Consider the following 26,183-nt stretch of genomic DNA (forward strand, 5'->3'; position numbering starts at 1 on the left):
GTCAGTATTAAAATCTTAAAATCAATTCTAAAATGTACAGGGAGCCAGTGTAGTGAGGCCAGTACCGGGGTGATGTGTTCAGATTTCCTTGTTCCAGTGATGAGTCTTGCAGCTGCGTTCTGTATTAACTGTAGGCGGTGTATGGATCCTTTGCTGAGTGATGAATAGAGGGCGTTACAGTAGTCCAAACGGGATGAAATGAGTGCATTGACAACTTTATGAAGGTTAGGGGTGGAAAGGACTGGTCGGATTCTGTAGATGTTGCGTAAGTGAAAAAAACAAGTGCGAACCACGGATTTAACATGGGCCTCAAGACAGAGGTCAGAGTCCAGCAGTACACCCAGATGTTTGGCTACTGGTGTGACATTTGCTGACAAGGAGTCGAGACAGTTTTGTAGGTGGGTTCTGGAGGTGAGAGGGCCAAATAGGAGAATTTCGGATTTGTTTGTGTTAAGTTGTAGGAAGTTTGAAGACATCCAGCTTTGAAGCTCAGCTAGGCAGGCATTGAGGGATGATAGACAGTTGGGGTTGGAGGTGTTGAGTGGCATGTACATTTGGGTATCATCTGCGTAGCAGTGGAAATTGATGTTGTGCTTACGGATTATTTGGCCTAGGGGGAGCATATATATGGAAAAGAGTAGTGGACCAAGAATTGAGCCTTGGGGGACACCGTAGATGAGAGGGGCAGAGGTGGAGATGGCATTTCCAATCTCGACAGAGACAGTTCTTGCTGTCAAATATGATTGTAAGAGCTGGAGCGCAGTGCCACCCAGCCCCACCCATGACTCCAGCCGGCTCAACAGGGTGGGGTGGTCGACTGTGTCGAACGCTGCACTAAGGTCAAGGAGGACTATTATCCCCATTATCCAGTGTCATCAACAGGTCATTAGTGACTTTTACTAAGGCTATGAGACAGACTGAGTAGAAGAAAAATTTGGTATTTTGTCATGAACTATTATATAATTACATTTCTCAGTAACCACAGTGCCAATTAAAAAGGGTTTTCAACTATTTTACTAAGGTGTTATATCAAGCACATACGCAGCCAGAGGCTATAGGGGGTTCCCGGCATGATAAAGTGTGAGTACCCCTGAGCTTCTTTCTGACAGAAAGAAGCTCTGTGGGCTGTGTGCTGTGGGCTGTGAGTCTCACATAACAAGCTCCCTAAACACTTCAAAAAACTTAATGTAACCTTTTTGACAAGGACACCCACTTTCATGATCAGACGCACAGCACAGCGTCACGTCCCCTTGTGAGTCGCTGACAGTGTCCTGACTTGCCTCTATACTCACTATGATGAACAAAGCCCCTGCCTCTATACTCACTATGATGAACAAATCCCCTGCCGACAGCATAATTATCGTCTCTGTCGGTTGGAAACCTCATAGTATGACCAAAAGTGTTACTTTTAAATGGTAAATGGTGCAGTTATATAGCGCCTTTATCCAAGGCGCTTTACATTCATACACCGATTGCGACGGGATTCGAACCGCCGACCCATGGATCATTGGATGACCTGCTCTACCTCCTGAGCCACAGTCGCCCCATACTTTTCAAGATTCAAATAAAAAAATGGCAAAATCTTCAAGCTCAAAATGTGTCACTTTGCGCAGCGTTTCAAGCATACTTTTGATGCCTCTGTGTGACGCTGTACGTGTGTTCAGGTAGGGTAGGGCTGTACGTGTGATCAGGTAGGGTAGACGCTGTACGTGTGATCAGGTAGGGTAGGGCTGTACGTGTGTTCAGGTAGGGTAGGGCTGTACGTGTGATCAGGTAGGGTAGACGCTGTACGTGTGATCAGGTAGGGTAGGGCTGTACGTGTGATCAGGTAGGGTAGGGCTGTACGTGTGATCAGGTAGGGTAGGGCTGTACGTGTGATCAGGTAGGGTAGGGCTGTACGTGTGGTCAGGTAGGGTAGGGCTGTACTTGTGTTCAGGTAGGGTAGGGCTGTACTTGTGTTCAGGTAGGGTAGGGCTGTACGTGTGATCAGGTAGGTAGGGCTGTACGTGTGTTCAGGTAGGGTAGGGCTGTACGTGTGATCAGGTAGGGTAGGGCTGTACGTGTGATCAGGTAGGGTAGGCTGTACGTGTGATCAGGTAGGGTAGGGCTGTACGTGTGATCAGGTAGGGTAGGGCTGTACCTGTGTTCAGGTAGGGTAGGGCTGTACGTGTGATCAGGTAGGGTAGGGCTGTACGTGTGGTCAGGTAGGGTAGGGCTGTACGTGTGATCAGGTAGGGTAGGGCTGTACGTGTGATCAGGTAGGGTAGACGCTGTACGTGTGATCAGGTAGGGTAGGGCTGTACGTGTGTTCAGGTAGGGTAGGGCTGTACGTGTGATCAGGTAGGGTAGACGCTGTACGTGTGATCAGGTAGGGTAGGGCTGTACGTGTGATCAGGTAGGGTAGGGCTGTACGTGTGGTCAGGTAGGGTAGGGCTGTACTTGTGTTCAGGTAGGGTAGGGCTGTACTTGTGTTCAGGTAGGGTAGGGCTGTACGTGTGATCAGGTAGGTAGGGCTGTACGTGTGTTCAGGTAGGGTAGGGCTGTACGTGTGATCAGGTAGGGTAGGGCTGTACGTGTGATCAGGTAGGGTAGGGCTGTACGTGTGATCAGGTAGAGGGTAGGGCATTAGTTTACAAAAAAACTAAAACGTTAGAATATGGAGATACGAGGTTCCTGCCTGACAGCGAGGATATGTGAAAGCATACAGTGATGGAAGAAGTACTCAGGTGTTTTACTTAAGTAAAGTAACAATACCACAAATACATTAAGATACGATTACTACTTTCCATTGGTTCAATATTTTCGAAACAACACACAGACAATAGAGCACCGAAGTCTGACGTCACTTTCAGTAGAGGGCTCCAACACACAGGTTCATGTATTTTTTGAGTGGTGTAAACCACTCCTACGACTGGCTTTGTTAGTTTACGTGTCTGTCTGTCTGTTCGTACCAAAAAATGAGCATGGTTGCTACGGTCACCCAGTTCACCCGGGTGTGATTTATTTTATTTGCATTGAAATCTCCATAGGGCGATTTTAGGTCGCTTCATATAAGAACTGTGTTTGAAAAATAAACCGACCACCCCGGCCTTTCTGTCAGGGGAGTGGCTGTGTGTCGTTAATGATGTCTATTCATATTTGATACAGCCAGTTTCTGGAGAAAATGGAATTAATGTGGCCGCAAAAGCCTTGAAACTACATATGAAGGCAATGTCGCTGCTAATATACGTCACGCCCAGCTGTCAACACATTGCGTTCCTGAGATTCCTCGTTGACGTAAGCTCAGCTGGTGGTGACTCGACTCATACTAACCACGAAACATTAAATATCAATAAAATAAAAATAAAAATAAACGTAATTGACAATTGACAATTGACAATTCAATTTCTGTTGTGCGACGGGCAGATTCAGCCTACTGACAGTAGAGGGCAGTGACGTCAGGACTTCGGTGCTCTATAGCACTGACAATAGCACTGATTAATGCACAAAAAAATAAAATTCAAAAACCTAAAAAAATGTGGTTTCCTCCCAACAGCAACGATATCAATGTTTGTGCATTTTTTCTGTTTACACTATGATGTAAAATTGTCCATTCATTGTCAACCCATTTAGACCTGAGGCCGATGTTTCTATGTCAGTGGTGCTCAATATTTCATGTCATGGACCCCCAGAATTATATGTATTTGGCATCCGACCCCCATCTGAAAGTATGTCGTTCCAGGGACCCCCCAGAAGCAAAGATTTGAGTCAAAAACATTGGCTCTGAAAGAATATATACCGTATTCCAAATTTGCACCACATTTTCACAATGTAAAAAAATAGCAGATTTACAAGCTCATAGAGCGGCACTCTGTGTTTGTGCACGTTGTGCACTTACACTAAAAGCTGGACCACACCGTGTGAAATGAGGGGCGCTCTAATCATTTTAAAATAGTTCAATTAGCCGAACTACATCTACAAGTTGTGAGCTTGTAGATCAGCTATTTTTAAAATAGTAAAAAAGAAAAAGAAAAGGCAAATAAGTTTAAGGTGGCGCAAGATATAGCCCCAAGTGTCTTAAAAGTGCATCACATGTAGCCACACCAGCGGACACAAACAATAAGACCACTATATGCTATCTGGGAATGTGGAGCAACAACCTCATAGCATCATTATAAGGACACTGACTCTGAGCCTCTGCATACTCGGTACGAATGCAAGAGATGAGCAGTTTACAGAGGTGTGACATACAGGCTCTGAATTCTGAACAGTGAACACTTCCCATCAGCAGAACACGGAGCAGCATATTTACATTGTCTATACACACATCCCTGTCATCCATCCAATCATCAGGGAGAACATGACAGGTATTTAATTCGCTTGCCTATCATGAGAGATCTATCACACAATTGAAAAGCAGGTAAAGATAATTCCCTCTCCTCTCTGCTTCTCACAATCACCACGTTATTTTTCTTGGCATTATATTTTATGTCAACATTTGTCTTAACAAAATGTTGAAGCCCAGCACTGTATTCCACTACATAATTATGGCCTGACTAAATCATCGGCATACATGAGATGATTGACAACGGTGTCATCCACAAGACAGCCTGGATAGTCAGTGGAACTAGTGTCTATATGTGAATTCCTGGTGCTTTATTTGGCAGTGCCCTGGACTCCTTTTTGCCCTGGACTCCTTTTTGCCCTGGACTCCTTTTTGCCCTGGACTCCTTTTGGAGAACAGAGTGTCACTCATCTATGCCAGTGGTTCTCAACCTATGGGCCAGGACATGATTTTATGTATTTATTTATTTGTATTTTGTATTTGTTTGTGGTTTGTTTATGGGGGGGCGGAGGGGGGGGAGTATCCCCAGATGACAGTGAAGTCACCTCTTCAGCCTCTACCTCACTCCCTAGTACTCACCTCTTCAGCCTCTACCTCACTCCCTAGCACTCACCTCTTCAGCCTCTACCTCACTCCCTAGTACTCACCTCTTCAGCCTCTACCTCACTCCCTAGCACTCACCTCTTCAGCCTCTACCTCACTCCCTAGTACTCACCTCTTCAGCCTCTACCTCACTCCCTAGCACTCACCTCTTCAGCCTCTACCTCACTCCCTAGTACTCACCTCTTCAGCCTCTACCTCACTCCCTAGCACTCACCTCTTCAGCCTCTACCTCACTCCCTAGTACTCACCTCTTCAGCCTCTACCTCACTCCCTAGCACTCACCTCTTCAGCCTCTACCTCACTCCCTAGCACTCACCTCTTCAGCCTCTACCTCACTCCCTAGCACTCACCTCTTCAGCCTATACCTCACTCCCTCTTCAGCCTCTACCTCACTCCCTAGCACTCACCTCTTCAGCCTTTACCTCACTCCCTAGCACTCACCTCTTCAGCCTCTACCTCACTCCCTAGCACTCACCTCTTCAGCCTCTACCTCACTCCCTAGCACTCACCTCTTCAGCCTCTACCTCACTCCCTAGCACTCACCTCTTCAGCCTCTACCTCACTCCCTAGCACTCACCTCTTCAGCCTCTACCTCACTCCCTAGCACTCACCTCTTCAGCCTCTACCTCACTCCCTATAGCACTCACCTCTTCAGCCTCTACCTCACTCCCTAGCACTCACCTCTTCAGCCTATACCTCACTCCCTAGCACTCACCTCTTCAGCCTCTACCTCACTCCCTAGCACTCACCTCTTCAGCCTCTACCTCACTCCCTAGCACTCACCTCTTCAGCCTCTACCTCACTCCCTAGCACTCACCTCTTCAGCCTCTACCTCACTCCCTATAGCACTCACCTCTTCAGCCTCTACCTCACTCCCTAGCACTCACCTCTTCAGCCTCTACCTCACTCCCTAGCACTCACCTCTTCAGCCTCTACCTCACTCCCTAGCACTCACCTCTTCTCATCTCCCCTTGTCACCCCGTTCTCTATATGCTAGTTTACTATGAAGATATACTGTACTGTAGTTGTTTTGAGGGGCGCTAGCCACTCCTATGTCCAGCTTTTGGTGTCTGTCCACAAACTTTGTCCTGCACAAACAATAAAGGGATAGTTCAGATTGTTTAAACCTAAGATGTATGAAATACTTGCCATTCATATAATCCACAAAACTAACGTCATTTGTATTGTTGACATATTTCTAAAATATTAGTGCAACTTTCGTTCATTTCTTTTGTGTCCATATCACTACACCCAAAAAATAGTTCCTTGTGATAGAGGGGTCAAAGTTGAACGAAAGTTGCGCTCATATTTTAGAAATAGATCAACAATACAAATTACGTTAGTTTTGTGAATTAATTTACGTTTACTGCGTGGCCCCAGTGCCCCCCACAAAATGACAGGAACTACTTAATATTCACCAAAGCCAGAGCAGAACTTCCACCACGGGACTCGGGCAGTCAATTAATACAGTTGCAACCACTATATTAATGGCAAGTATCATACAGCTTAAGTTCCAAAAATCGGAACTATCCCTTTAAATTCCCGTTGACAATGAATGGATAATTTTATGTCATAGTGTCTTAGCAAATAGACTGTCTATTTTACGTCATGATGATGTACGATTGTACGATGACAAGAGCACCCCTGACTTCATACAGGTGTGATTATTATTATTTTTTTAAGATTCGTTTTTTTCTCAATAACGTGATGTTAGATAGGATAGTGTGGAGGGCAGCGATCCAGGAATTTGGTGATGTTGGCAAGACCTCACTCTCGCAGTAACTACAACTTAATGGTTCATGCTGACAAGCGTTAACAGGAAAGCGTGACAGGAAAGCTTGAGTCTGCTTTCTGTTAACAGGAAGTGCGTGCGTAACAGGAGGAAGTGTGTGACAGCTTCCTGCTGGTTTTCATAGTAACTGCGACCCGCGGTCGCAATAAAGATACCTTGAACTTGAACTTTTAGATAAGCAGTGCATGAAAACTGCTTCTCCACATTTATAGTTTGACTCTGGGTTCAGAAACCTGAGCTGTCCCAGATTACCTGAGAGGTCTGGATGAGTCTACTGAAGATAAATGCCCATGCATTGATCTAGACTCAAGTGTTTCCCAATCATAAGGTATAATGAAACATAAGGCCTTCCTTGATATATAGTCTTAAGGTGATACTAGGCTGACTCTATAATTGTCTTAATGTGGCTGTTGAAATTCAGGTCTGAGTCCATGACTATACCAAGGTTTCCTGCTTGGCTTGTGGTTTTTAAGATGACCAATGAAGCTGAGCACTGACTTTTAATCGTTCTTCCTTGGCTCCAAAAACAGTTACTTCAGTTCTGTCTTTGTTTAATAATTGAAGAAGGTTCTGGCACATCCAGTCGAGGACTTGTTCAATGCATTTACTGAATGCTTGTATTGTCACTGTCACTGCCATGGAAACCAGGAGCTCCCAGCCAGCCAACTTGTGCTGTGGGAGCTCAACACACAGAAGTTGGGACATAACTTAAAGATGAATGGGAGTGCTTATGTATACTCAAATGTCTTTTACTACTGGTTGCACAGTCACCAAAATATCCTCCAGGCTGTTTATCAAACGGAACAACCAACGCGTTTTGTCACAACGCCTTCGACTGTGCTGCACAATCACTAGGACAACCTGAGTCTTCTAGGCATCAGTATTGAAGGAAACAAAAGCCTTTTAATTGTCTAACATGTTGCCAACATAACACCATTCACTGAGTGCCGAGGCTTAGAGAACAGTGCTTGTGTAGTAGTGGAAATGGTTCTTATTGTATCATGCTGGGCAGCGCCGGCAGGGATCAGGGATAGTGTGAGGTAGAGCGGCCGCATGGGAAGCACAGTTCAATCCCCGGCTCCCCCAGAGTTAGTGTCGAAGTGTCCTTGAGCAAGACTCCGAACGCCTAATTGCTCCCGATGTGCATATGGTGCCTTGCCAGTGGCGAATATATCGACAGTGGGGGCCCAGCGCCCCCAAGGGGCCCATGAAGGGGGAAGAAGAAGGGGAAGAAGAAAAAAAAGAGGAAAAAGAGGACGATGAAAGCCTGGTTTCAGGGGCTATCGGTCGCAGGAAGAGTAACACCAAGGATTCGTCAGTGATGTCACTGACTGACTGGTTTATAAACAGCTTCAAGTCCATACTACTTCCGTGTTGCATAACAGTGACATCACTGTCCACTCCTTGCCATCTTTACCACAATCGGCCCTTGTTTCAATGTGTGTGTTACTGTGTTCATGCGCTGCCTGTCAACAGCACAACATATTAATGAAATCAACTATAACTGAAATAAAATACAACTAAAAAAAATAAAGGGGGGGGGGGGGGGGGTGGACAATTATGCAGAGCTAATAGTACAATGGAGTAATCATATAAATATAAATATCTGTGTGTGTTTGTGTGTGTGTGTGTGTGTGTGTGTGCGTGCGTGTGTGCGTGCGTGTGTGAAATCATGGAGTCAATTTGTAAAGTGTGTTGTAAATCATTACAGTTCTAGGGATGCTAAACCTGTCTTCCCTGGTTCAGTGTTGACCCTGTTTCAAGCAGTGAAATGTAATCATGAGAGCGGGTTTGATTAACTGAAGTATTCGGCTTTAACATATTTGATCCCGTTGACAGGTATACTCGTCCTGATTAATTAATTGCGCTCAATGCGCGGGGCGGCGGGCGCTCTTGACGAGTATAGAGGGTATGCGCATGCATGAAGTGAATGGCACATCGAGTGGCAAATTGAGTGACAAAGTGAATTTAATGTGTTTAAAGTCATTTAATTCAATCAAATAGGACTTTTCTGTGTGGATGTCTGGGCTGTCAAGGCCAGAAAGTAGTTTTTTGCCACTCAGTAGGCATTCCCGCATCCTGGTTTGATGATGATGTCACGCTCATAACCTCTAGGCTTGTCTTGAGGCGTTTGATATCGCTATAAGATTGCCTTGCTATTTTCCATTGTTTTAACCGCTCAGTTTGCTGTGCACGGTTGCTAGGGCCCCGCCCGCACTGTGTCTCATTCTCCATAGCCATTAGCTTCTGTTTTAACCGCTCAGGTTGCTGTGCACGGTTGCTAGGGCCCCGCCCGCACTGTGTCTCATTATCCATAGCCATTAGCTTCTGTTTTAGCCGCTGCCTTTGTACGCTTTTTTCTCTGAAACTACGGCGCTGGTTTTGAACTAATCGCCGATTCAGAGGTGTTTTCTGATTATCCGGTGAGCGTGGTGAGAACATTGGCATCATCTCTTAGCCAAAAATAGCAGATAACACAATCTCACAACACAGTGTGATGTGGTTAAAGGTATATTCAGTGATTTCACTTAATTCAAATATATAATATTTTTTCTTATTTTTTGGATAATCCTCCCTACTGTAAAGTGTGCTGACCATATAAGGCGTTCCTCCCTGTCCCCAGTGAGCCCCTGGGGTCAAAAAACCCTAGTTTCGGTTTGGGCTTTGGGTGGCAAAGCCTTCATCCAATCAGGATGAGAGGGGCCTTCCTCCAATCATGATCGAGTGGGGCGGGCATTGGTGCATGTGCTGTTGGTCTGTTGTACTTCCCCCACTGTAGAACGTGTGCATGTGCACATCTTGTTACCGGGTGGACCGGGTTTTTTTCCAAATCACTGAATGCTCCTTTAACCATTTAAATGCAAAATAAAAGTGTAGATGTTCTACTTTTGAATTATTTTGATCATTTTTGAAAATGTCTGAAACTGGTCTGGAAAGGTTGAAAGTTTAGTGCATCTTCTTGCATGTGTGAGTATACCGACGAACACCTGCTGAGATCTCTCAGCCAAGTGAGTAAAAACTCTTGCATTCTCTTAACAGTTTCCCTGCGCTACCCGCTATTCACGCCTTTTATTCCATGGTCTCTCCCTGCGTAATACTACCCACTATTTGTTTTGTGTTTAATTCGCCGTTTTTTAATAACTTAAAAGAAATAGCGGCTTTGTCGCAGACCTGGTTAGGAGTGTATAATATACTGTATAGACGATCTTAGCCCGCGTTGCTCTTTGTCTGTGAGTGGGATCGCAGAAGTGGCTTATGTGGCTCAATAACAAATCATGGGACTATTTTCAAGCAGGTTTTCATCATAAGGAGGTAGAATTACGACGCTTTGACGCTTCAAAGGTAACTGTAAACACTGACAGTCGTGTGTGACATGTTATTTACTTTAAAGCACATACGCATTATTTTAAGGCAGCAGAATCAGCCAAAGGCATCTGTGCACTCATTTTACACAATTCCAAAAGTTGAATTGCATTTGCATAATTCATAGAGTTGTCTTTTAAAATAGGGTCGGCCTGTGTGTTTTTGTGTTTGGCCAGTGCTTATCGCACAAATTGCTGAACCAATCACAATCAGCACCACAGTTCTTGTGTACACTGCCAGTAGAGCAACTTAGTGCAGATCTGTGGAACATATCACACATTATACTAACCCTGAACCTCGAACAAGTTGGATATGAATTGGTCACATACTTGGTTTTGTTAGTGTAGTTATTGTAAAAGCATTGTTTTACTACGGAAATATAATACTACAGAAATATAAACATATTTTCTTTATAAATGAAACAATCACAGATAGTTGTGCAGCACATTTGTGAAAATAGGGGGCCTATACAAGAAGCTCTCAATGCACAGTGAGTGTTCAGAGTGAATGGGTTTTGATTGCAATCAGTGTGTGTGCATTGTGAACCCACGGCGCCTAAACAATGCACTCTTCTCCCTAAATAACAATTGCCTGCAGTGCTGCTTTCGCTATGCCGTCTCCAAGCTGGTCTTAACCTGCAGTGCTGCTGTCGCTATGCCGTCTCCAAGCTGGTCTTAACCTGCAGTGCTGCTTTCACTATGCCGTCTCCAAGCTGGTCTTAACCTGCAGTGCTGCTTTCACTATGCCGTCTCCAAGCTGGTCTTAACCTGCAGTGCTGCTTTCACTATGCCGTCTCCAAGCTGGTCTTAACCTGCAGTGCTGCTGTCGCTATGCCGTCTCCAAGCTGGTCTTAACCTGCAGTGCTGCTTTCACTATGCCGTCTCCAAGCTGGTCTTAACCTGCAGTGCTGCTTTCACTATGCCGTCTCCAAGCTGGTCTTAACCTGCAGTGCTGCTGTCGCTATGCCGTCTCCAAGCTGGTCTTAACCTGCAGTGCTGCTTTCACTATGCCGTCTCCAAGCTGGTCTTAACCTGCAGTGCTGCTTTCACTATGCCGTCTCCAAGCTGGTCTTAACCTGCAGCGCTGCTTTCACTATGCCGTCTCCAAGCTGGTCTTAACCTGCAGTGCTGCTTTCACTATGCCGTCTCCAAGCTGGTCTTAACTTGAAGGGCAAAATCTGTTGGGAAAAATATCATGAATTGTGCCACGATCACAGCAGTGCACGCACCTCAGTTTAAGACCAACACACCCCCAGGCACAACATTACCAAACGGCTATGTGGTATCCATAGAACCACAGGGTCGAGACCCAAAAGACACATTTGATGTCTCCCCGGCCGGGACCCAAACTAGTGAAAATAGCCGATCTACAAGCTCACAACACGTCTATTTTCACTACTTCTTAAAAGTATATGTTTTACATCTAATGAATTAATTGAATTAATATATTACATGTTTATGGAATTGTTGAATATCAATGATTGAATATTAATGATTAAAATAAAAATGTATAGGGATCAAATAATATAGCGGTATTTACACATGAAATAAACCCACATATTATGGCCCGACCCACTGTTTGGGAAACGGTGATCTTGACCAGGGGTTCTCAACGTTTTTGGCTGGGGACCCCCGGAAAGACTTTGGCCGTATCTCGCGACCCGTGCCCCGCCCCCCTCCCCACCCCCGATACAAATTGACCGCTACATTAACCTTAACAGGTTCCGTCCATCCGACGTGCCAACACACGTCATAAGCAATCCAACCAACGGGGTGCTTTGACGTGTGTACACTGTACAGGTCCTAGCGCATTTGCATTGATATCAGACGAGAGAGAAATATTCTTCGGACAATACCGTAGCCATCGGCAATACATATTTAGGGACCATATAATCTCACCAGTAGGCCTATAGCATTGGCCAGTTTTATCCTATCATTTACATCTGAATGAATAGAACCTTTCCAGCTTTTCAAGCTCAGTTTTTGTATTTTCTGGAGATGGAGCTTCAGGAACAATTAATCAACATGGAAGGAACGACTTCACCGAAAACATCAGCAGTAACTAGAACTGCACTCTGTCGAGTGCCTACTTGCTTGTTGCACACAAGTAGGCCACACTACTAGTGCGCAAGCAGAGCGTGCAAGTACTGTAGACAGCTACAAACTTTCAAATCTCAGCCTCTCTGTGAAAGAACTTTTGCAATATTGAATTATTAGGTTTAGCTATTTGCTCTACGTACCTTGCTTTTGGAGGAGAAAAAGTAGTATTTTGAAGTATGGTAATGATTACTTATGCCTGTTATGGCAGTGGTGTCAGATTACATACATGTATACATAGGGGCATTACCTTTAGTCCACCCGACACTGAAACATGTCATCGTTACGTCACCATCGATAACCAATTATACCCTGGCATTGGTACATATATTCATCACGTCATATGCTCATATGTTATGTGTATATGTCTATATGTATGTATATGTCATTTCTGAGTGATTAGTGGTATCATGTGGTTACTCGGGTGGTTTGATGTGTATGTCCCTTTTTTAATCCACTTGACACTGAAACATATCATCATTATGTCACCATCGTAAACCAATTATACCCGTCCCTGGCATTGGTACATAATCTTCATCACGTCATGGGACATCCGCGGAAAACATACCTGCACGGTCTGCTTCCGTATGTCCGGGGCCAGCATATGACGTCATATCATTATGCTGCTAAGGGACATACACATCGTAGCACCTGACTGATAACATTACTTGCACGCTCTGCCTGCGCAAGTAATGAGGTTTCCTTTCTCCTCTCTGAGGATCCAGTGTCTTTACAAACTCTGGGGGATTTCATTCATTCTTCAGAGCTCAAACAGATCTCAGTTATTTCCACACAGTATGGGGGTTTGCAATGAAGGATTATAGCTCAAACAACTACTAGTTCCTCATGTAGTGGCATTGACAGTAAGCTTAGGTGACCTTTTAAATTGTAACACAAAAACATAAACTATAATGCTTTCGCTGCAAATATGATAATGTTTGTTTCTTATAGCGATTGTTGTGGCAGTTTTCCCACTGCTTTAGCAGCTCCTGCCTGCATCCACAGTCACTGTGTTGTCTTGTAGACCAATGAGAATCATCCACAGTCACTGTGTTGTCTTGTAGACCAATGAGAATCATCCACAGTCACTGTGTTGTCTTGTAGACCAATGAGAATCATCCACAGTCACTGTGTTGTCTTGTAGACCAATGAGAATCATATGACTCAGCAAGATAAGTGTTCTGGCTGAAAGCGTTGGCTTCATTTCAACCAGTACTGATAATACTGTAGCGTCATGGTTTATCTAGTGTTTACATCTCTGAGTTGTCGCTGCCGTCATTTCCATGTGGTTGAGCAGATGCATGAACCAAGAGCAAAGAAATGGTAAATGGTAAATGGTGCATTTATATAGGCGCTTTACATAGATTGTGCATTACATTCACCCATTCACACACACATTCACACACCGATGCCGGAGGAAACCATGCAAGGTACCAACCTGCACATCAGGAGCAATTAGGGGTTCAGTGTCTTGCTCAAGGACACTAACTCTGGGGGAGCCCAGGTTCGAACTGGCAACCTTGAGGTTGCCATCCAGCCACTCTACCCCTGAGCCACCGCCGCCCCAAAGTTCTGTCTCAAAGAGACAGAACTTCCATGAATCCACTGCTACTGTAGAAAGATGAGTGACACTGACGGCACCGTGCGTGTCCGTCAACTGAAAATGAAAGCCTGCATTACTCTGATTACACTTCTGAGGGTTCATGTGAATCTTGTGTTGAAATCAGGATCCATTTAGATTGCAATCAGTGTGTGTGCATTGTGAAGCCACCGAGTGCATTGTGAAGCCACCGAGGCACATCTTAATCTTGACAATGTGCGCAGACAGATAGTAATGAATTATCAGCAACGGAACTGCACCTCGAATTACGACAAAATAAATTCTAAATTATTCAAAAACTTCCAAACTATTTTGATCTTCTTTTCCTTTCGGCTTTTCCCTTCAGGGGTCGCCACAGCGAATCATCTGCCTCCATCTCACCCTGTCCTCTGAATCCCCCTCTCTCACACCAACTAACTTCATGTCCTCTTTCACTTCATCCATAAGTGGTCTTCTTCTAGGCCTCCTGCCTGCCAGTTCCAACCTCAACATCCTACCGATATGTATTATTCCTCCTCGTATGTGTCCAAACCATCTCAGTCTGCATGGCCTCTCTGGCTTTATCTCCAAAACATCTGACATGCGCTGTCGATCCTATCCATCCTTGTTACTCCCAGAGAGAACCTTAACATGTTAGTCTCCTTCCCGGACGGTTAGCTCAACCGTCTGGGCACCTAGGCTGCCAAGCCAGCCTGACGGCGTGCCGCGGGTTCGACTCCCGATCCCGACGGCCTTTGCCGCGTGTCATCCCCCCCATCTCTCTCCCCATTTCCTGTCAGTCTACTTTCAACCTATCAATAAAGGCAGAAAAAGCCAATTTTTTTTCCAAAAAAAATATGTTGGTCTCCTCTACCTCCAGCTCTGCTTCGACCTGTCTTTTCCTCAGTGCAACTGTCTCTAAACCATATAACATTGCTGTCTGTCTCTAAACCATACATCATTGCTGTCTGTCTCTAAACCATACATCATTGCTGTCTGTCTCTAAACCATACATCATTGCTGTCTGTCTCTAAACCATACATCATTGCTGGTCTCACCACCGTCTTGTACACCTTCCCTTTCATTCCTGCTGATACTTTCCTATCACACATCACACCTGACACTTTTCTCCACCCATTCCATCCTGCTTGCACTTGTTTCTTCACCTCTTTTCCACACTGTCCATATTGCTCTGGAATGTTCACTGGAATGTACTCCACCTAACGTCTACTCCTAGTAACCTCACTGTTCCACTTGGGTTCCTCTCATTCACACGCATGCATGTCTTGCTGTGGCTAACCTTAATTCCTCTCCTTTCCAGGTCACCTCTCTAGATTTCCCTCTACCTGCTCACTGCTCTCACTACAGATCACAATGTCATCTGCAAACATCATGGTTCATGGGATTCCTATCTAACCTCATCCATCTGTCAGCCTGTCCATCACCATGGCGAACAATAAGGGGCTCAGTGCTGATCCTTGATGAAGACCCACTTCCACCTTGAACTCTATCGTCACTCCACACTTCCTCATACAATACCACAGCTCCTCTCTCTGCACCCTATCATATGCTCTATTATATCATCTATCATATGCCCTATTATCTGCCATTTCTGAATAGCCGACGCCAAAATCTGAAATGACACAGATGCTTTCCTGGTATTAATGAGTTAAAGCTGATCTTAGAACAAACTCCTATGTCTTTGCGTAAGCTAGCATTGCGCCCTGATTGCACCAGACCACACCTCATGTTAAGACCAAGAGGCGCACGATCATTTATACAATGTGTGTGCTGGGCCTAGGCATGAGACAACTTACAGCTGTCTCCCAGCCCTATAGCTGGCTGGGAGACAGCTAGGGCACACGGCACTATAGCTTCAAGTACACAATCGTTAATTTTTAAAATGTTATGCTTTGTATGGTACTTTCAGTAATATTTATAAGAGATGCATCTGTGTGGCTCACAGCCTCAGCCTGATGACCTGGAGTCAATGTCTAATATCTCCTCCAGATTATAGGACATTCCCTTTAGTCTAGTGGTTAAGATGTTGGCTTTTCACATGAGTTCCTGAGTTCGACTCCTGGGCGTTACACATCATTATCAGTTCTCATGAGGAGATTATAAGGCTTTTGAATGAGTCAAAATGGTGGTTATTTGCATCTAAGGATTTTAACAGTGTTCCGTACAACTTTGTAATCTTTACTAACTTTTATATTTAGGCTGTATCATACATACTGTAGGGATGAGAGTTAAACCTACTATGACATGAACAAACATTACTTTAAGAACCACAGCGTTTGTATGTTCCCCTAGGGTAGGTATTAGGTACCCTCACAAAATGCATTAATCCTGGTCTCTAAACTACCTCCCCCTGGCCAGCCTGGGGAGCCTGATGGAGGGGAAAGGAACTGGTTGGAATAACGTGTTCCTTCCACGCGCTACGTCCGGCCAGGGAAACTCCCCCCTGTCAGGTGAAAAGAAGCAGCTTGGATCGATCATGCATAGAAGGAAGCATGAGGTCAGTCCGCTGCCCCCCTCCCCCCCCCCCCCCCCCCCCAAAATCGTGGGATAAAAGAAAAAAAAAAGAAACAGAAACACAGAGGTGTTCTAGAATGATCTCAGTAACTGAACATCATACTTTAGTAGAGTACATGCACGCTGCACATTAAAGCATCCCTTAAATGTATCCAGCATACATACAGACATGGAGGGTGTGTACACACACTGTACGTACAATTATTGCCCTACAAACTCAAAGTGCAGTAACTACGTTTTTAGACACACCGACTTGTGTGTGTTTCCCAAAGGTCAAATTAGCCTTCGTGATTTTGGGGGAGAAAAACAATGACCTTAAGAACAGATATACAATGTGTAATATCACTTGTATATCACTATGCACTTTGTTTTACTGCACTTTGGCTTCATAAGGCATACATGTACAGTTGGAGGCCATTGATATTGTCCTTTTCTTTTTGCTGAGGTTTGCGTGATCTGCGCAAAAGGACAGTTAACCCATTTTGGGCGGGAACCCCTTTTGGTGTTTTAAACATTATGTTATAATTTAGCTATTGAAAAATAGCAGATCTACAAGCTCATAGCGCGCCACCGAGTGGCGCGCTACGAGCTTGTAGGTCTGCTATTTTTGAAAAATCGTGAAAATATTTATTTCAGAAAACTGGAGGATTTAGAAGGATTTTTTAAAATTTTGAGGTCAGGCCTAAATGGGTCAAATGATAAGGGACAATATCGGTGGCACCCAACTGTACATGTATGTAAATACATACATGTGTTCTTGTGTACATACATACTGTACACGCATCCATCCAGCCATGTATGCGTGTGTCTGTACAGTGGTTCTGTGCGGGACCATGAAACAGGCTTTGCATTCATTATACACAGTAATCGCTCCAGATCTTAACATGGATCAATTATGATGACAAAACAATTCCATTTGTTTTCATGAATGCATAATCAGGAGGCTTTCATTGATTCACAAATTAACCCACATCAGTGAGAGACAAGACTCTCGTTCTGCAGGATCTCATACGGGGGTCCGTTGTTGCCTAATGCTGGAGCAAACTGGGGGTCCTTGAAATTACAAGCCGTACACACTGCAGTGTCGTTTTTTCATGTTATATGAAAGCAGCAAATCATAGCTTCAAATTTGACATATTGGTTGTTCAGTTTGACCCACCCGTTTTGGAGATATGGCTTATAGAGTAATGTCTTGCAGAAAACAGTGAGTTGAGAAAACAGGCTTGAAAGGTTCACTTCTGTGGACTCTAACATTACACCTAGCTACATGTTTAAGCATTTATTTCATATTTACATGTCGATTTCAGCTCTGACACTTATTGCTCTAGTATGTTTCCTCATTTTGGGAAAAATAAAAAAAAGTTTTTCTCCTCTGGTGAAAAGCTGTAATTTGCGCGATGGCAGTCTCTCAGTCTAATCTGGTCACATATGTTCAAGCTCCCGCCATGCACGAGCACACTGTGTTCGAGCACACTGTGTTCCTCAGTATTACTCCTTCCGCATAATGTGCTGCTGTGACATATTATCTCTGTCGGGTGGAAACCTTGTATGTCCAAAACTGTTATACTTTTCAGGTAATGGAAAAATATATATAACCTGCATGTGTTCCAATGTTTGATACTTTTCATTGGTTCAAAATGTATAAAACATTTACGTTTTTCATAATTATGTGAGCTTGTGAAACGGCCTGTTTTTGTGCAGCAGCCTTGTTATAGCATATTGTTCATAGTTTTTGTATTAACATCCATCTGTTATTTTGTTTTGTAGAATTAGTTTGATTACAACTGTATCTTTATCATTTCAGTGTCAGTTTAAATGCTTTCATTTAGAAGGTGTCAATTAGGCAGTTGATTTGGCACAGGTGGATTTAGACATTACCATCAAGATTACTGTGCCACTAACCTGCAGTACATGTTTAGACAATATGGACTCATTTCAAACCCTGAGTAAGATTCACTACCCGGTGCCGCAGTGGCCATTTGAAATGTCCTAGTTGTGGAAATGTAATCAATCCAAGATGTCTACCAAGTATTGTTCAAAAGTCATATAAAATGATAGTGAGTCCAATTCTCATTCGTCTGAGATTTCGGTTGACTTCCAAATACATTTTGAGGTACTACACAGGCTTGCGACAATTCACCACAGCCTGTACGACAAAGCAAGGCATTTATGTATGAATGGAGTTACAAGTTTTATGCCCGACAGCAAATGATAAAGTAGCGTGACATACATGAGCTCTCTAGTGGATATCATCGTCACTCTGGCGATGTTCTGGGGGCCACGTCACCCTATGTCACTGTTTATGACAGCTGTCATTTCATTGCTACTCATCCTCACAGAGACTCTTCTTTAGAGGTGAGAGGAGATGCAAGTGTGTCTGGAATTGATCCTCAGCCAAATTGACCTCCTGAAACACAGACTAATCTCATTCTAGCTCATTAACTCTCCCTGTGTGTGTGTGTGTGTGTGTGTGTGTGTGTGTGTGTGTGTGTGTGTGTGTGTGTGTGTGTGTGTGTGTGTGTGTGTGTGTGTGTGTGTGTGTGTGTGTGTGTGTGTGTGTGTGTGTGTGTGTGTGTGTGTGTGTGTGTGTGTGTGTGTGCGGCTGTGCGCATGTGTGTGCGGCTGTGCGCATGTGTGTGCGGCTTTGCGCGTGTGTGTGCGTGGGTCGGTGTGTGTCCGTGGGGGTGTGTGTCCGTGGGGGTGTCTGTCTGTCTGTCTGTCGTGCGTGCGTGCGTGCGTGCGTGCGTGTGATTCATGTGTTCATGCAGACTCCAATGACATCACCAATTCCTTTCCTTTCTTTTTCCAGAACAAGAGTCTGAAAAACAAGCTCATGTCGGGTAACAAACTGTGTGACGCGTACGCAGAAGAGGTAAGAACCCACACTGGACATAATGTTTCACCCACACAGAACCCACACAGAACCCACACAGAACCCACACAGAACCCACACAGAACCCACACTGAACAGAATGTTTCACCCACACAGAACCCACACAGAACCCACACAGAACCCACACAGAACCCACACTGAACAGAATGTTTCACCCACACAGAACCCACACAGAACCCACACTGAACCCACACTGAACAGAATGTTTCACCCACACAGAACCCACACAGAACCCACACAGAACCCACACTGAACAGAATGTTTCACCCACACTGAACCCACACAGAACCCACACAGAACCCACACTGAACCCACACAGAACCCACACAGAACCCACACTGAACCCACACAGAACCCACACTGAACCCACACTGAACCCACACAGAACCCACACAGAACCCACACTGAACCCACACAGAACCCACACAGAACCCACACTGAACAGAATGTTTCACCCACACAGAACCCACACAGAACCCACACAGAACCCACACTGAACCCACACAGAACCCACACTGAACCCACACAGAACCCACACAGAACCCACACTGAACAGAATGTTTCACCCACACAGAACCCACACAGAACCCACACAGAACCCACACTGAACCCACACTGAACCCACACAGAACCCACACAGAACCCACACTGAACCCACACTGAACCCACACAGAACCCACACAGAACCCACACAGAACCCACACAGAACAGAATGTTTCATCTCTGTTGTTCATCAGTGCATCAGTGTTGTGTTTTTGTCGAAAAATTTTCGTCGACTACCTTTTTTCACAGACGGAAACGGAAAGCAGATCTACAAGCTCACAACACGTCGCAGCGCAACGCGTTGTGAACTTGTAGATCTGTTTAAAATGAGCCATTAAGACGGCATCAAGGCCTGCCAAAATACATTTTAGTCGACTAAATTAACTGCAGATTTAGTCAACTAAAATCTTATGACATTTAGTCGACTAAAACTATTTCAGGTGACTAAAATATGACTTTAATTCCAAAGACTAAAGACTAAACTAAAATAGAAATGTTCTGCCAAAAACAACACTGCAGTGCATGTGTTCCAGAGTAGCCCTGCCTGAAGCCTAATCACCCCCAGAGTAGCCCTGCCTGAAGCCTAATCACCCCCAGAGTAGCCCTGCCTGAAGCCTAATCACCCCCAGAGTAGCCCTGCCTGAAGCCCATGTGTTCCAGAGTAGCCCTGCCTGAAGCCTAATCACCCCCATGTGTTCCAGAGTAGCCCTGCCTGAAGCCTAATCACCCCCAGAGTAGCCCTGCCTGAAGCCTAATCACCCCCAGAGTAGTCCTGCCTGAAGCCTAATCACCCCCAGAGTAGCCCTGCCTGAAGCCTAATCACCCCCAGAGTAGTCCTGCCTGAAGCCTAATCACCCCCAGAGTAGCCCTGCCTGAAGCCTAATCACCCCCAGAGTAGCCCTGCCTGAAGCCCATGTGTTCCAGAGTAGCCCTGCCTGAAGCCTAATCACCCCCATGTGTTCCAGAGTAGCCCTGCCTGAAGCCTAATCACCCCCAGAGTAGCCCTGCCTGAAGCCTAATCATGTGTTCCAGAGTAGCCCTGCCTGAAGCCTAATCACCCCCAGAGTAGCCCTGCCTGAAGCCTAATCATGTGTTCCAGAGTAGCCCTGCCTGAAGCCTAATCACCCCAGAGTAGCCCTGCCTGAAGCCTAATCATGTGTTCCAGAGTAGCCCTGCCTGAAGCCTAATCACCCCCACAACTACTTCAGCATTCATCAACTATTTTGGGGAACGTATTCTTTCAACCATATTCACATGGTTGATGGAGCATGTGTATATGTGTGAATCATGCCTGATTCATCACAGTAAGTCCTGCAGCACGTCCACAAATAAATAAAAAACGTAGTCGTTCAATGATCCATGGGTCAGCGGTTCAAATCCCGACTCCTCCTGTCCACATGTCGGAAGTGTCCTTGGGCAAGACACTGAACCCTACATTACCTCCAATGAGTAGGTCGGTGTGAGCTCGCCACCATTTGTGTGTGAATGTGGGAAGTGAGGCGCTGGTGTCGACTGTTCGCCGCTTCACCTCCCAATGTATGAATGAATGAACCTTCACCTCCCAATGTATGAATGAATGAACCACTGTAAGCGCTTTGAGTAGGCACGTAGTGCATAGAAAAGCGCTATAAAAATGCAATTCATTATTATTTCAAATTACCCGATAAAAATATATATAAAAATATTAATAATAATAAGCCAATATATCCAATGTAGGGATTATTTAGTCACAAACTCTTGTTAATTCTTTTACACATTGGTTCAATGTCTACAAGCCGTTACCCCGGTCGGCTACTTTCGCTACAACACTGTCTCATATGAAGAAGTGGGACATTAATTTGGTTTCTGCCTAACTGTGACGATAAGAAGACATTGTTCATTGAACACTATACTCGTTTGACAGCACCCAAATGATTCTGTAGGCCGCGTGCCGTGAGCAAGCCTCTTTATGACTGTCAAGTACCTTGATGTAAGCTCAGCGGCGTGACATTATATATACCTGACGACATTTATCTTCGTAGCACAGACACCCCAAACCTAGACCTCGTCCCCCATCCAGGACATCACAGACACCCCGAACCTATACCTCGTCCCCCATCCAGGACACAGACACCCCGAACCTAGACCTCGTCCCCCATCCAGGACACAGACACCCCGAACCTAGACCTCGTCCCCCATCCAGGACACAGACACCCCGAACCTAGACCTCGTCCCCCATCCAGGACACAGACACCCCGAACCTAGACCTCGTCCCCCATCCAGGACACAGACACCCCGAACCTAGACCTCGTCCCCCATCCAGGACACAGACACCCCGAACCTAGACCTCGTCCCCCATCCAGGACACAGACACCCCGAACCTATACCTCGTCCCCCATCCAGGACAGACACCCCGAACCTAGACCTCGTCCCCCATCCAGGACATCACAGACACCCTGAACCTAGACCTCGTCCCCCATCCAGGACATCACAGACACCCCGAACCTAGACCTCGTCCCCCATCCAGGACATCACAGACACCCTGAACCTAGACCTCGTCCCCCATCCAGTACATCAGAGACACCCTGAACCTAGACCTCGTCCCCCATCCAGGACATCACAGACACCCCGAACCTAGACCTCGTCCCCCATCCAGGACAGACACCCCGAACCTAGACCTCGTCCCCCATCCAGGACATCACAGACACCATGAACCTAGACCTCGTCCCCCATCCAGGACATCACAGACACCCCGAACCTAGACCTCGTCCCCCATCCAGGACATCACAGACACCCTGAACCTAGACCTCGTCCCCCATCCAGGACATCACAGACACCCCGAACCTAGACCTCGTCCCCCATCCAGGACATCACAGACACCCTGAACCTAGACCTCGTCCCCCATCCAGGACATCACAGACACCCCGAACCTAGACCTCGTCCCCCATCCAGGACATCACAGACACCCTGAACCTAGACCTCGTCCCCCATCCAGGACAGACACCCCGAACCTATACCTCGTCCCCCATCCAGGACATCACAGACACCCCGAACCTAGACCTCGTCCCCCATCCAGGACATCACAGACACCCTGAACCTAGACCTCGTCCCCCATCCAGGACATCACAGACACCCCGAACCTAGACCTCGTCCCCCATCCAGGACAGACACCCTGAACCTAGACCTCGTCCCCCATCCAGGACATCACAGACACCCCGAACCTAGACCTCGTCCCCCATCCAGGACATCACAGACACCCTGAACCTAGACCTCGTCCCCCATCCAGGACACAGACACCCTGAACCTAGACCTCGTCCCCCATCCAGGACATCACAGACACCCTGAACCTAGACCTCGTCCCCCATCCAGGACACAGACACCCTGAACCTAGACCTCGTCCCCCATCCAGGACATCACAGACACCCTGAACCTAGACCTCGTCCCCCATCCAGGTCAATGTGTAGGACATGCAGTATAACCCATTTAGGCCTGACGTCTAAATTAAAAAATATATCTTCTAAATCCTGACAGTTTTCTGAAAATACCTATGTTTCTATGTCAGTGGTGCTCAACCTTTTTCATGGTAAGGACCCCCAGAATTATCTGTTGTTCCAGGGACGCCCCAGAAGCAAATATTTGAGTTAAAAACGTTCGCACTGAAAGAATATTCAAAGATTTGTGCCACATGTTCACGACTTTTCAAAAATAGCGGATCTACAAGCTTGTCTATGGCCTTGTAGATCTGCTATTTTTCAATAGCTAAAGTATAACATAATGCTTAAAACACCAAAAGCGGTTCCAGCCCAGAATGTGATAATAGTGTGCATGCGTGCGTGCATGTCAGGGGGGACTATACTAGACAGCCAAATCATTCTAGACATTATTAATGCTGTGCATACAGTCTGTACTCATGCAATATGTACCTACCAACGCCATCATCTAAAATTGAGTACACCATATAGCGCTCCACCTCACCTCAGCACTCTCACATTCACACTTTGTTGCTCATAATTAAGAATAAGTCCCTCTGAGCTAGGTTACTTACGTTCTTACTTCATATCTAATATTAGGGTACTGATAGTGGAAAACAAATAATTCAATGTATAACCTAATCTATAATGATGACATGTCGATTAGAATATTGTTCGGATGCAATCCAAAGCAAAGCAACGTATAACAATATACCTAATGCATTGTTTTGTACCAATGACACGTATTATTTCCCAGGCTGGCGTGATCATCCAGTGCCATGCAGACAGTGACAACCATCCATTGCTTTATGTCATATTAGGCTGCTATAATACATATGCATATGAATTTAATAACAAAACCAAATCAAATAATGAGTGGCATATGTCATTGTTAATCATAATGTATTATGAGGAGGGAAAGGGAAGTTAATTAAGCTTAAATTAGCCTTTATAGTTGCCTCACAGACATAGGCACCAATTGTACTGGTATGGGCAACATGCATCCCTACATCCCTATTGACCCTAGCCTGGATCCAGCCCAAAGACCCCGCCCACTCTCTGAGTGGACTGCATCTCTTGGTCTGGTGTTGCACTGTGAACCTATAATTTCTTCGGTAGAAAAATGTATTATCCAATGAGAATCGGTGGTGGGGGGGTGGGTCTAACGAACAACCAATCAGCGCCGCGTCCCGTTTTCAGCGTCATCACGCCCCCGCACACTTAGATCAGCCAACGCAGGGAAGCTGGAGGTATTATACCTTCACTAAAAACGTATTGAAAAAATGATTGGGATGTTTCAATAGTATAATGGCATAATAATGGGGATTGTGGCCTGGGCCATGGCTCAATGGTCCAGGCACCTTGGCTGGTAATCCAGTCTGGCAGTGTGCCGCGGGTTCGACTCCCGATCCCGATTGGCCTTTACTGCATGTCTTCCCCCCATCTCTCTCCCCATTTCCTGTCAGCCTACTGTCTGTCCCTCCATAAAAAATATAAAATAAAAAGGGGAAAGCCACAAAAAAAAAACATTACAAATAATAATAATGGGGATTGTATTAGAAATAGATTTGTATGTGGTGCAATCTCTCACCTCAGTTGACAGCACATTGACGATCCTTTATTAAGTACACCTGACAGGGCTTTCTGTAATGGTCTCAGTAGGGGTGTTCAGCAACTGTAAACCCAGGGAACTGTTTTACTTGTCCTTGGAATGAAATACACCAAGGTCTAGTGATCATCCACATCCACATCATTCCCTGAAGAAGACCTTACAGCTCGAAACGTTGGTTTCTGTTAAATAAATCTCCAGCATCGCAGGCTTTTTCTTCTTTTTCATTGTTCATCGCCTCAGGCCTTTAGCACCTCATCACTTCTGGTGTGCTGCTTGATGCTCTTCTGCTTGATGCTCAACTCTTTCCATTTCAAGGATTAAGTCCACATATCGACCCCCATATATTTCCTTCTTCATCTCTGGGATCCCAATCTACACCTTAAACTCCTGCAGTGTTTATTTCACTTTGAGTGTGTACAAATAGTACAAATAGTATTTGTACTATTTGTACAAATACTATTTGTACAAATACTATTTATACAAGGCCCATTACAGCCTTGTATAACCTATTACAACCGGGAATGCATCTGTGTCATTTTGGCTATTCAAAAATAGCAGATATACAAGCTCACATCTGCTATTTCTTACTCGAGTCGTGAGCCATATAAATTGGCCCGTGACCCACTAATGGCTCCCGGCCCACTGTTTGGGAAACAGTGGGTTAAAGGCTCCCTTTGGACCCCTCGTGGGCCCCAGACCCAACGCTGAGACCCCTTTGGACCCCTCGTGGGCCCCAGACCCAACGCTGAAACCCCTGTGGACCCCTCGTGGGCACCATCAGACCCAACACTGAAAAAAACAGTGTTTTAAAAGGTTGGCATGACATAAAGGAGAATTCCACTGCAAAGTTGGCTGTGCAAACACAACATTAACGTTTTAATAATTGACCAGGTTGAGGCGTACAGTAGCTGCCTCTGTGTGGCTGTGTACAGTAATGATCAAAGCAGTATAGGAGCCAATCTGGTACAAAGGCCACACATACTCGTATACGTATTATTACTGTATATCATCATAATTAAAATGATATACTGTAGTTTCACCCTCATCAATCCTGCAGAACTGTTTACCATACAGATAATACCTACCGTCAAACTAAGCTAATAAGGAACAGGCAGTCTTAAAAAAAAACTTGTGCAAAATAAAAACATTATCAAAATACATTTAAACACAATTAAAATAGTTTCAGTGCCGTTAAGAAATAGAAAATAAGAATAATACCAGTCAGTCCGTCAGCCAATTTATATTTATGTATAGAGGGTATGCACATGACATCATCATCACCCGGAAGTTATATGCGGGAACACCTATACTGAGTGGCTAAAACTATATACGTTATGGCCTTGACAGCCCATCTGATTGCATTAAACAACGTTAAATGACGTTAAACTCACTTT

At 45.2% G+C, this 26,183-nt stretch overlaps 1 protein-coding gene across 2 annotated transcripts in view; it reads left to right on the forward strand.

Annotated features, from left to right (window-relative positions):
* The window catches only part of LOC306919899 (leucine zipper protein 2-like), a 323,380-nt gene that overhangs the window by 231,921 nt on the left and 65,276 nt on the right, over positions 1-26,183 (forward strand). For both annotated transcript variants that reach the window (XM_079496451.1, XM_079496452.1), the window contains exon 7: positions 19,102-19,164. In XM_079496451.1, coding sequence (XP_079352577.1) covers positions 19,102-19,164 — 63 coding nt within the window. The remainder of the gene's footprint in view (positions 1-19,101; positions 19,165-26,183) is intronic.

This window comes from Electrona antarctica, assembly GCF_951216825.1.
Source record: "Electrona antarctica genome assembly, chromosome: 3".
Taxonomy (NCBI): Eukaryota; Metazoa; Chordata; class Actinopteri; order Myctophiformes; family Myctophidae; genus Electrona; species Electrona antarctica.